This window comes from Triturus cristatus, chromosome 4_1, assembly GCF_964204655.1.
Source record: "Triturus cristatus chromosome 4_1, aTriCri1.1, whole genome shotgun sequence".
Lineage (NCBI taxonomy): Eukaryota > Metazoa > Chordata > Amphibia > Caudata > Salamandridae > Triturus > Triturus cristatus.
In genome coordinates, this window is record NC_140585.1 from 276,143,424 (window position 1) to 276,157,115 (window position 13,692).

Genomic DNA, 13,692 nt, shown 5'->3' on the forward strand with positions numbered 1-13,692 from the left:
CGTGGGCTGGAGCATATCATGAAGTAAGCGGATTGGTCATCAGATTCTTCTTTTAAGCAATTTTACTTCACGTCAGTAGATAAGATGGCTTTCTTTGAACTAGCTCAATCCTCACCTCTGGGCCTGCCATAGAATATACAATTTTAAAAGTGCCATGAAGGAAAGTTTTCAACTCTTAAGGAGAATGAGGCAAGGACTGTCTCACAGGACAGATATTGATAGATGTATATCTCCATGAATGGCCAAAACCTATGCAGTTTATGGAGTATGTGTAGGAAAGTGCCCCTTTTTGACATGGTCACTCCAACCTTTTGCTCACTGGTACTGGTGAAAGCCAGATTGTTCACTCCCTGGGTTAACAAGACTTCTCCCTCAGGACCCCATGCTCCCCTTGACCGCAGAGGGCAATTACCGCCCTATTCACTGGTGGTTCACGCAGCCAGTAACAGTGGGAACTCCAAGGGCATAGGGGATGCACCCCCTCTGGACCGGGAAAATAAATGCGACTGGCAAGCGGGTTGCAGCGCAATCTGCCACTCAGTGGTGCATTGCGAATTCCATTGGCTTGCTTTCCCGGTATGATTGAGCCTACTAGGATCAGATGGAATATCTTTTCTAACATCTCCTATTGCAGATGATCTTCCCATTCATTGGTGATGAATGGGAAGATCATCTGCAACAGCAACATTTACTGCTTTGTGGATGCTGTAGACACCACTACGCGCTGCATTAACTCAAGTCTCCTACTACATACCCATGCATGGCTACAGGCCTCCGGTTTTAAATCAAAGCTACAACACCTCCTTAACGTAGCCTTGACGGCAAGCATCACTTCGACCAACAGGTCCGAAGGATACTCGATTAAATAAAGAATAGTGACACTGCTATAGACCCGGGTGCACTGCACACACCCACTGCCCGCAACTCCTTTTGCCACCCCAGTACTGCGGCGCAACCAAAACAGCTGCAATGCTTGAGATTTCCACCACCTTCACCGGACAACAATAGCAAACTCCTTAACGAGGTTTCTACAGGGGAAGAGGTGAAAGCAGCAGTGACGGAGGTAGAGGCAAGAGGTCCGCTCCTAAAGGAAACATCGCCTCAACCGTGACGCTTGCCTCCTCCCCCCCAACCATGCAACACCTGTCAGGGACAGGCAGGTTGCAGGGGGTGCTGCCTCACTAGGAGACAAATGCCTTCAACTGGTGCTTTCTGAACATCATACAGGAGGGGTATTGTTTGGACTCCTCCAAACACCACCAAACATTCCCCTGCACGCACACAGATTGTCCAGAGGAGATGCATGCCCTACTTGCCAGTGCCGCTGCAATATTGCAGCAGGGGGTTCGACCCATACTCGACCTCCGGACCCTCAACAAGTACATCGTGTCTGAACATTTTCATATGATCACTCTCCAGTGTTTCATCCCTCTTTTGCTGCAAGGCGACTTCATGACTGCCCTCGATTTGAAGGACATCAACTACCACATCCCGATCTACCCAGCCCATTGAAGATTCCTGAGGATTTGTGGTGAGTGGACAGCATTATCCATTCAAAGTGCCGTCCTTCAGGTCACAACAGCCCCCAGGGTACTTATGAAATGTTTGGCTGTGGTAGCCACTCACTTCAGTCGGGTAGTCATCCACGTGTTCCTTTATCTAGTTGACTGACTGATTAAGTGTGCCATACAGCAACAATGTTTAGCGCACACGCACACAACCATACACCACCTTCACAGACTAGGCTTCACCTTACATGTAGCCAATCCCACCTTCAGCCTCTCCAAGTACAACCCTTCCTTGGGGTTACTCTAAATTCAAGAGTGGGAAAGCTTACCCCAGTCTCGCCGTTAACACATTCCAGGGCATGCTCTCTCTTTTTCAGATGGACCATCAGGTAACGATTGGGGTGGTGATCCCAAGAGACCATTACTACAGACACCTCGCTCACCAGATGGGGAGCACACCTACAAGATCATACTAAACCAGGCTTGTGGATGCCCAAGCAGCAGGGTCTTCAAATCAGCCACCTGGAGTTGCTGGCTACCTAGCTTGCTCTCTGAGAATTTCTTCCTCTCATTTACAGAAAAAGTCATGTTAGTCCAGATGGACAACACCACCGCCATGTTTTACTTGTAGATTACCCCAGCTGTCTGCTTTTGCCCAGAACATCTGGTGGTGGGTGATAAATCACAAAGTGCATCTTGTCATCCAGCATATTCTAGGTCTTGAGAAAGACTAGCAGATCTGCTCAGCAGAACGTATCAACAAGTCCACGAGTAGGCAAATCCACCCTGAGACTGTACTCCTTTACTTCTGGTGGTGAGGTTTTCCTCAGATATGTTCACTACCGCTAGAAATAAAAAAAATGCCCAAACGTTGCTACCAGGTTACCACACCTGCAGTCCATTGGCAATGCACTATGGATGAACTGGTCAGGGATAGTTGCCTGCGCTTTTCTGCCTCTCCAGCTCCTACCATTTGTAGTTCGCAGGCTTAGGCAGACGTCCCTTACTCACATCTTAGTAGCTTCAACCTGGGTGTTCCAGCCATAGTTTCCATTATCCTAGAGCTCTCTCTAGTTCGTCATGAGAAATTCCCCAACAGGCTGGACCATCATACAGAAAACCATGGCACTCTCTCTCACCAAAATCCTCAGCAGCCCAACCTACGATTTGGCTCTTGAAGTTGTAGAGTTTGGTTATCTCATCCTCTCCGAGGAGTGTATGTCTGTTTTTCGCAAAGCACGCAGGCCGCCTTCTAGGGCCTGTTATGCAGCAAATGTAAATATTTTGTGAACTATTGTCTTCCCAAACATATCAATCCACTTCCACGGTCAGTACAAGACATTGTCTGTTACCCTTGCAACCTTCACCAATCGGTCCTTGCCTACACTTCAATTCATTTCCATGAGGCTGCTTACCTACCGAATAGGCCACACACTTCGCTCTTAAGGTTACCAGTCATAAAGGCCTTCATGGTGACTTTAAAAGGTTATCCCGTCTGGAATGCATCATGCTCCGGTGTGGAATCCTAAAATTGTTCTTACAAGGCTCATGGGCCCTCCTTTTGAGCCACTAAACTCTTGCCTGCTGCCAAATTCTTTCATGGAAAGTAGCTTTCCTTGTAGCCATCACTTCCCTCAGACAGGTCAGAGAGATAAACACCCTTACCTTGAAAGAACCTTTCTTCCATGTACATCATGATGGGGGTGATTCTCAGACCCAAACCCAAAATTCTCCCCAAGGAAATCTCCAGCTTCCACCTTAATAAGTCAATTGAGCTATCAGTCTTCCTTCCACATCCAGAAACTGTGGCAGAAGGCACTTTACATACCTTAGATATCAAAAGGACATTAATGTACTTTGTTGACAGAACAAAACCATTTAGTAAGGCTATTCATGTCCTGCTCCAAGCCTCACAGGGGGTGTGCCATTTTCAAGGCAGGAGTTACACGCTGGCTCGTCAAGTGCATTCAAATGTCTTACGCAAAAGCTAAAATGCCCCTGCCCGTCTGTCCCAGACCCCATTCCACGCATAAGAAAGGGGCTTCTTTTGTTTTCCTACTGAACATACCTCTAGCTGACCTAAAGTCACCTCATTAACTGATGACTGACATCCGTTGAAGAAACAAACAGCGACCCAAACCGGTCGGACCATACAAAAAGAAAAGAAAAAGCCTGAGAATAACCACATTTTGTCACTTCGAAATCTGTTTAAGGAACCAAAGAACGATAAATCCCAGCACTAGGTCCTCCCCTATTATCCAATCTTTAACCAGCACAGACCTAATGAGTCACTTGAACCCATACAACAATCACATAAGTAAAATAGAAACAAAAACCATCGAAACCCTACCGCCGGCCTTTCCTGATCCAGTAGCAACAAAGAAGGAAGATAGAGGCAATAAAAACAAGCGGAAAAGGCTTAAGAAAAAAGTAACGATTTGTGAAACACAAGGTGCGGAAGTTAAAGTTTCCGAAAATCCTATCTCCTGAACATAAAACCCCTGAAAAAGAGCAAATCTTAAAAACTGCAACAAACTTGAATGAAAAGGGGCAGCACCACTTAATATCTAAGTCGAGAGCGAATTCCAATCACCTAAATCCTCTGGCTCCAAGTTTTTCCATCGCAGCGAACGGGCAATGAGCCGCCTGAAACATCGACCGTTCAACCGATAGAGCAGACCCTTCAGGAAGAGAAGGTTCAATCATGTTCCTCAGAAATTACCGACTTATTCCCCTCGGGTAATGATTCTCTCAATCGAGAGAGAATAATAACTCTTATTTGAAAGATCCATCCGTTACAGACATTAACCAGTTCGTAAATAAAATTAGTAGCTTTCCCGCTAAGGTCTAAAACTGCAGTGGCCATCGTCGAAATTTGGTCTCGGGTGATTCCGGCAGTAATTCTAAAAGAAAGCGAGATTCTCCATAAAAACGGATATGACATTGCAGTCGTAAACAACAATGTAAACCAACTACAGGATAAACCTAAGGAAACCAACAAAATGAAAAATCAGCAATTTGTACAAGCACATAGTGGCTTCAAAAATCCTGCCAACATCCATAACGAAAATCTAACCATCTTGATTAAGAATGGAGATAGAAGGATCTGGAATAAAAATATAGATAAGAAGAAAATTACACAAAAAGAAAACCACTGGTCCTGGATTGCGGAGAACTTAAATGGCAATAAACAGGGAAGGTAAAATAAACTCACGTTTTAACAGAGGCTTGAGTATTGTGTCCTGCAATATAGCAGGGAAAAATCAGGAGAAACTTGCATTGATCCTGGAAGATAGCCCGGGGATCATTTCTTGTAAAGAAACGTGGATAACAACAAATTTCGATCAAAATGAGTATTTCGTATGACATTGGAGCAGAATCTGTTAGTTGGGGTCATGCTAAAAGAGGAATCGCAATTCTCCTAAGCGAAGATTTCTTCTGGGATCAGGAAATCATCCCAATGCTTACAACGAATATACAATGCATTAAGGTCAAGTGCTGGAACGATACCATGGATACTTCGTATGACCTAATCATTTTTAACGTCTACATCCCACCTGGCCCCAAAATGAATGCACTCATGATCAACATTTTTTAGGAATTTGAAAAGGTGGTTGAAGGTCAAGGATTCCCCTCAGTTTTCCTCACAGGAGACTTTAATGGGAAAATCTCCTGTATAAACTCTTAGAAAAATGGGTATACGGCGAACAAGAGGAAGCCTTGTCAATCCCAACACCAATATTTCCCCCAGGGACTAAAGCAGACAATCAGTTTTAAATGGAGTTATTCTAAATGGAAGTATAGAAGGAGATATTCCTGTAACCTGTACAAGAAAAGGTAACCTTAATTCATCAATATTAGTCTACATGATATGCAGCCAAGACCGGTTTGGGAGAGTATTAAACTTTAAGCACTAAATTCACACAGGGAACTGACCATGCAATACTACACCTTACAACAGGCCTAATAGTGCAACCTATCTCGCCAGGGTACATCATGCATTTGCCCAGCGCTGTACTCGTGAACCCGGCCTAAGGGCGACTGACATGGAACTCGAGAACACTTAACAATATCAACTCTGCAGTCATTATTGCACAAGCACTACAGACTATTAATTCCTCAGACCCAACAACAAACTTCGAACTAGCTCTGAACAAAATAGTGCAATCCCTGCAGGATAGCCTAAAACATCGAAGTTTCCACCCAGGAACACTTGAAAGAAAGATCTTTGACAAAAGAGCAACTGCATTAAATAAATTAATCTGAGCGCAATTCCTCAATTTCTCGGAAAATAGACAAGAGGAAATCAAAATTTTAAATATTCGTCCCCGGAGGGAAAAAGAAAAAAATCTGAAAATTCAGCAGGATCAAAAAAGGGTCGATATTCAGATTGCAGCCAAACAAAAAAACAATTGTGCATACTGGAGCTTACTCGCAAAAGAAACGGGTACAAAAAAATCCCTACAAGCCTCACCAGTTCCCCCAACTGAATGGGAAACATACCTACATAATTAATATAAATTAAACACGAGGCAAGAAAGTTCGATCCAAGTATTAAGTTCACATAAAAGTACTTCAAAGTAACCCAGAAGAATGGAGTAAGTTTTTTGCCCCTCTTTTCTCCCACTGCTATAGTACTGGTGAAATCCCAAAATCATGGAAGGGGAGCATTGTGATCCCAATCTATATGAAGGGTTCTCGGTTGCTTCCCTGCAATTACCAACAGATCGCCCTGCTGGACGCAACAGGGAAGATCTTTGCGGCCAGTGTCCTGGATCATCTTAGAGTGGGCTTATTCAACCGGATTGATCCCTCTAAATCAAGCTGGGTTCCGTCAAAAGCACTCAACATAGCGGTGTTACAAACAATAATAGACAAATACGTGGTCTTAAAATCACAGGTCGTCTACGCTGTCTTTGTCGATTTCACGACGGCATTCGACAGAGTGGATAGACCCACACTCTGGAGCAAGCTCAGAAAACTGGGAATTCTGGACAACCTGCTTCATATAATTACATCAGTATACTCTGAAACATGGTGTCAAGTACAAATGGGGAAAGAGAAGTCACTCACTCGCCCAATAGCTACACCAAATGGTCTTAGGCAAGGTTGCCTCTTAGCTCCCCTCCTGTTCTCTTTATATCTCCGCGATCTTCCGGAACGTTTTACACAGGTCATCAATTTCCCCCAAAATAATATCACTATGCAAAATCCATATCGTGATGTACGCCGATAACGTGGTTATCCTAGACCTTACCCCATTCGGCCTACAAAGGAATTTACAAGCACTTACCAAATATACAGAAGAACATTTTCTAGTGCCAAATATAACAAAAACGAAAATAGTTCCGTTCAGAGGAAGAAAACGATATTCAAAATAGAACTGGACTCTAGGGGGAAAACCGCTAGAAGTGGTGAAGGAATAAATCTACTTAGGGCGTATATTTACACAAACTTTACAAAACTTCCCTCATCTGCAGCACCTGGCCCGTAAAGCTGATGTACACGTCGGGGCTCTCCAACGATTATATTTCTCCACTGGGCACAGGCATTTTTCTTCTCTTTTACAGGTTTTTAGTTCCAAGATCCCACCTATCCTATCATACGCTCTCGAATATATCCCAATAAGAAAATGGCAACAAATACAACTTAAAGAAGGGAAATACTTCGGAAACTGAATAAAGTGCACCAAGCAGTTCCTGCACAAGCTCTGCGCCTCGAGCTTGCTTTAGTCCGCTCATATGCCAGAGGGATTACCAACATCATATGATGGGCCTACAATCTTGTACATGCAGAACAAGGCACCTTAAGATTATTTACTAAAAACAGACTTTTGACTTCGGATCACCTAAGTACGTCTCTAGTCAAAACGTAATTATTGCACTCAAATTATCGAATTGCACAACTGAACTGTTGAAATCTTGGTCTCCTGCGCACTTGAGGCTCTTCCTAAAACATTTAACGCTGAGGATAAGCTTTGATCTTGATATTCAACATTGCTCTAAATTGCACCATTGCGAACTTTACGCAGAGACAATAGAATATCAACAATTGCAACAGTATACTTGTTTTACTTTAAGGCATGGAGTCTGGCGATACATTATATTACTTTGGCTTGGGATTCTCCCTTTTAAATCTTTTACCTCCAAGTGGATTCTTAACGAAATTGCCAGTTGTATATGTGACCTCTGTAACGGAGGTGTGCAAGACTTGAAGCATGTTCTGTTTGTTTGCCCTAAACCGACAGTGGTAGATGCCAGAAAGAGGTATATAAAGTCAATTCAAACAAGTTTTAATAGTACAACCGTTTACAGCTTGATTTCGCTTCTTAAGTCACCTCCTAATTAATTTGTGTTATCTGTTTAAATTTTAAAAAACATTTTCAAAATTTTACTAGAATGATCATTTATCAATTTTTAAATAACAAATGTATTTTTAAACTTGTTGTTCTCAGCAGAGAACTACATCAAATAAATAAACTTGAACCTTTAGTTGACTTCTGCAAGCCGCTACTTGGTCCACTCCTGACACATTTACTAAGCACTGCTGTGTAGCTGTCCTGGCTAGGCAACAAGCTAGAGTTGGCACACTCTTCCAGTCTTTTGCAACATCTTCAGGCTAAGGCACCACTTTTTGGAGGACTGCTTTACAGTCTATGCACAATATGTGTATCTACAGCCACACATGCCATGAACTGAAAATGTTACTCCGTCTGGAGGCATCTGTCACATGTATATTCACATGCTCCCACCCTACTCCCTGATCCTCTAGAGTCTGTTGCAGATTTTATCTTCATCCTTTACTGGTTATCTTTACTGTATCTCTGTGCTTCATCTACATTTTCGCCGTCCGTGTGGATAAACAATCCAACTATGGAATAGATGCCCATGCACATTACCTAAAATAAGTGGAGTCACCACACCTCATGACTCGAAAAGATTTCTTTGAACAAAAACAAATTCCACATGTCCGAGCCCAACACTAGATGGCAGGAGTATGCACACCATGTGAATCTACAGCACTGCATGCCACGAGCAGATGCTTACAGGGTAAGTAACATTTTCCTTTAAAAATTTGATTGACAGCACAATAATTATGCATTACCTGAACAAACAGGATGTAATGAGATCCAGGTGGTTTGTGTTTCCAGGGACAAGGTCTGGAAGTGGTTAAAAGCCCAAAATCTGAGCATAACCGCAGTGCACCTTCCAGGGGTGCAAAACACTCAACCGGACGCTCAGCAGATCCATTCAGCCATGAGAACTAGGAGCCTTAATTGACTTTGTCCTACATGGCATTTTTGCAACTTGAATTTCCCTCAACTAGACATGTTTGCAAACGCAGAAAATAAAAATCCGCAGACTTTGCCTCAGTATTTTACCAACCAGGAATGAAGGGGAATGCCCTGTGTATTGACTGGTCCAGCAATTGTCTCTATGCTTTGCTGTTGACCCCCCCCCCTCCCTGATCTCAGCAGTTCTCATTAAGCTGTCTTACTCAATAGCCAGAATGATTGTCATTTCTCCAGAGTGACCCCATCTGTGTGTCAGACTGCAATACAGGTGTTTGCGGTGTAGATGGGCCCTTATGAACAAGTTTGTGAGCCAGATGCTGTATCCTAACGCCTACCATTGTTAAGTTTAGTAACCTGTCTTGTGATCCCATGTGATATTGCCATTTGAACTTCCCACAGGATTGTATAAACTTAGGGAAGCAAAACACCCTTTCACTAGACATTCTTGTTCTTTTAAAGCGAAGGGATTCTGCATTTTCTGTAGAATGTTGATCCTACTACCTGTCAAGATGAAGCTTTACTACTGCAAATTCTTCATTTGGCCACATCAGGTTTAAAATTGATTCCATTAATGACCAGTGCTGCCTACAGTGAATGTCCTTTGTAAACCTCTTTTTCAGGATGTCAATTATTAGGGAGTGCATTAGGAAAGTGTTTTCCCTCAATTCTGAGACCTTTCACTCCATGTTCTTGGGATCTCCATTCAAGTCTACCCTTAAAGCCTCCTTACACCACCTCTCCTGGAATTCTATTTCCTTTTGGCTATAACTTCTACACACCGGGTTAGCAGTATACTATGTTCCCAAGAACCATATACAGCTATATATATAGTAATATGGTATAATGAAGACTCGTCCTAAATTCCTCTGTAAAGTAGTTTCTAATTTTTATGTAAGCCAAACAATCACCTTATCAAATTTCTTTCAAAACCCCTCTTCTCTGGCAGAGAAATCCCTGCATACTCTTGACTTGAGGTGTCCTGAAATTTTCTGTAGACAAAACTAAGGCTATCAGAAAATCCAAACAGTTGTTTAATTATGAAATAGAATTTTGCTTGCTGAAAATCACAAAGGAGTCCAACTTCGCAGTGTGTGCCAAGAAGATGTTCCATAATTTAGCTGCTGCATCTGAGAATTAGCGGCCACTGCACCTGTCTTTTCAGAATCTGGGAATGGTCACCTTCCTAAGAGAAGATGATCGGAGTTGTCTCCTAGGGGTGTGCCAATGGAATACTGTTCTCAGGGACACGGGCCATTGGTGCTGAAGAGCCAAGTATACCATGCAGAGCACTTTATTGGCTTCTTGACTGGCAGCCACTGCAGGGCACGGATGCCCTCCCGCACTGAGAGGTGTTTTGGTACATTCAATACCAGGCGTACTGTTGCATTCTGATTAACCTGCCATCTATTCACTGAGGACTTCTTTTATGTTCAGGTATAGGGCGTTACAGTAGTCTAGGAGGGAAGTAATTAAGGCAATGACACAGTCGCTCTGAGATCTGCCAAACTTTCTTTTGTCACATAAACATTCCTGGCCTTTTTGAAGTAAGGCGAAGATATGACACAGAAATGTATACTTTGGAAGAAGTGTGGTGGAATTCCGCATGTGGATGAAATTATTCAATGCTAATGATTTCAATGGAGATTTCCCTAAAGAACTACTAGGATTACAGGTAGGAAGCCATTCATTTTTTAAATCTGATATGATGTAATGTAAGAAGGATGCAAAATAGAAATGTAAAAATAGAAGGGGAAAAATGAATTTCTATTGAGCAAAATGCTGTATTCACCAGGATCCCATCTCAAAGCAAATAGCTTTGCTAGTCTTTGACAAGTTCCATTAACTATTTGCCCTGTTAAATAGGAAATAATGAAATTACCAAACCATTGGTCATTTGTATTTGAATTATTGACTATTGAATGTAAGAATTAGAGGACCAGTATTTTTATGAGATACTTGTAATTTATGATTTCTTTAAATCTCATGTTTATTTTCTTCTAGTCTGGCTACTCAAGAAGCATTCTTACGTCAATGCTCTTGGACAGCAATAATAATTCCAGAGCAGAAGCAGGTCCTAGAAGGGATGCACCAGACAGCACGGGAGACAGACCTACTCATCAAGGAAACTCATTTAGTGGAAAGCCAGCATGGATGTCCATGACTCCAATGACACCCCGCCATTCTGCAGAGGGTAGCAGTGGTGGCAAAGAAGATGATCCCAATGAGGATTGGTGTGCTGTTTGCCAGAATGGAGGGGAGCTTCTTTGTTGCGACAAGTGCCCCAAAGTTTTCCACCTATCATGCCATGTTCCCACTCTGATGAACTTTCCAAGGTAATTGCACTTCTAGCCCCAATGTATGTCACATAGGTTTACTGACACTGAAGAGTTCTATTATCTTTAATAAGGTTCACTTGGTGGCTCCTTGCCTATAGGTAGAATGCCTCAAACCCCCTTCATTATTTTGGTGCTAAATGGTAATTTGAAGTGTCTTAAAGTATTAACTCCTTGTTAGAAGGTAACATCCATTAATGCCATCATTTCAGCCCATACTGTTAAAAAGGCTCCTCCATCCTTTACCCTTAAACATTGGAATTTCATTTAAATCTAGTTGTGTTGCTTGATAACTTTTCCCCATTTTTAGGTCTCACCTAGGTAGCGCTTGCTGTATTCAGGATAGGACATGAAGCTCCACCCACTTTCCGACAATCTTTTTAATTGGCTCTTAACCCTGTCCTTTGTAAATGGTGGCTTTTCATTGGTCAGTAGGCTTATTAGTCCCTCCTTAGTACCACCTTTTCTATTCTTGTAACCTCCCATGAGGACATCCCCTGTTACATGTGTTGATACTCGGTAGGCTTTAATTGCAGCATCCGAGCACTATTTTCTTACATAGCTTGTCCCTGCCTTCTGCAGGCAGGACACGCTCTTCCTCAATGCTTTATTTTTTTTCTTCAAATTTATTTAGCGCACGCCTCCTTAAGAACAATGGCGGCTGCGCTTTTCTTTTGTTACTTGCTGGCCGAGCAGGGCCGCATGCCTTTCTTTTCATATTTATTTATTTTAATTGCCGGCACCCGCACATTAGCTTTAAACATCTTGTGCTAAAGCGCGAGTGCCACGAGGAAAATAGTTTTGATTTTTTTTCTGTTTGTTTACTTTTAAAGCCATCGTGGGCACCCGCGCTTTAGATGAAGATGTTTAAAGATAAAGCATGGGTGCTGCGATTTCAACAAAAGTAAATAAATAAAAAGAAAAAAAGTGTGGAGCCGCCATTTCTTTTCCTATGTATTTACTTTTGTTTCAATCGCGGCTTCCATGCTTTAGCTTGCAACATTGTAAGCTAAAGCGCGGGTGTCGCAATTGCTTCAAAAGTAAAGAAATAGAAAAATATTTTTTCTATTTCATTACTTTGGAAGCTATCGCGGCACCCACGCTTTAGCTTACAGTTTTGCAAGCTAAAGTGGCGGTGCCACAAATGTCTCGCATTCGTAACAGTTTGAGCTATTGGCATTGTAAAGACATTGATTGTCATTTAAAATGCCAATAGCTCAATCTCTAGCAAATGCGAGAACTATTGTTTCATAAATGCTTGTATTACACTCGACTGGCTATGCAGAGTTTGGACTATGCACAATGTAAAATACTTGGACTCTTAACTTTTATACGATTGGAGTTGCCAAAATAATAGGTTCGAGGCATATGAGCTGCAGATTACACACATGTGCATAGATCGCCATCTGGTGTTGGGCCTGGATGTTTGCAGTTGTTTTTCCTCTTGGAAAGTCTTTGGAAGTCACGAGGTCGGTGACTCCTCCTTTGGATCGTATTGCGCATGGGCTTCGGCTTCATCCTCAGATTGTTTTTTTTCGCCATCGGGCTCGGATGTGATCTTCGCGCTCCGGTTGCGAACAGCTTCCAGTTCGACGATCGACGCGCAATCCTCTCCCCACTCGACGCAAGAACCTTCGATTCCGGTCGCCGACGACGGCCTTCTGGCCTACCCAAGCTCCGGTCCTGGCTAATGGAAAGAACTCCCTTCAAGAAGTCCAAATTCCCCCACACCGATCTCCACGAAGTATGTAATCTCTGCCTCTCCCCTGAACAATAGGCTCGAGATTGTCCGGCATGTAAGTCCTTCCGGTCCAAGAAAACCATTCGAGACCGAAGGGCCAGAAGAACCATAGCACACTCGTCGACGGCGATTCCGGACGATATCTTCGGGGAAGGTGTCGACGCTCCAGAAGAACACCCCCCCCCCCCCCCCCACACCACACCCTCACCGAAAAAGGCTTCGGTCACGCCTTCGCCTCCGGGCGTAAGCAAGACCAAAGGCACTGCTCCCACACCGCACCTTCGGGCCCGGTAAAGAAGCAGATTATGCCATCCGGCGGCTCGGGCTCGAGCCAGCCCACCGTCTGTGCCGATAAACACTCTTCGACACTGAAAAAGAAAATGGCCTCCGCTTCAACACCGAGCCCCGCAACGAAACACTCGGTGTCGAGAACCAACTCCAGCTCCTCGGTGCCAACACCATCTTCGGCACCGACAAAAGCATACAAGGCCACCGGCACCGACACTTCGAAGCCGAAATCAATCTCGGCGCCGACCAAACAATCAGACTTTTCCAAGCATAGTTCCAAACAACGAAGCAGCGCGGATAAAGCAAAAAAAACAACAGCCCCGACGCCTTCGGCGCCGACGGACCAACCAACCTCACCAGAACTCTTTACACCGGATCCATTACAAAAAACACTAACCAAGGATCCTAAAACCGGACATTTGATGCTCTCCATCAAAAAGAGACAGCTGGAAAAACCTGCTCCGCCTCCACCTCCAAAGAGGAAGGACTCTGCTACCTCTCCTTTCAGAGTACCTTCCCCACCTCCAC

At 43.5% G+C, this 13,692-nt stretch overlaps 1 protein-coding gene across 1 annotated transcript in view; it reads left to right on the top strand.

Annotated features, from left to right (window-relative positions):
• TRIM24 (tripartite motif containing 24) overlaps positions 1 to 13,692 on the top strand; it is an 868,915-nt gene that overhangs the window by 477,503 nt on the left and 377,720 nt on the right. Inside the window, exon 14 of the mRNA XM_085652031.1 lies at positions 10,804 to 11,135. Coding sequence (XP_085508157.1) covers positions 10,804 to 11,135 — 332 coding nt within the window. The remainder of the gene's footprint in view (positions 1 to 10,803; positions 11,136 to 13,692) is intronic.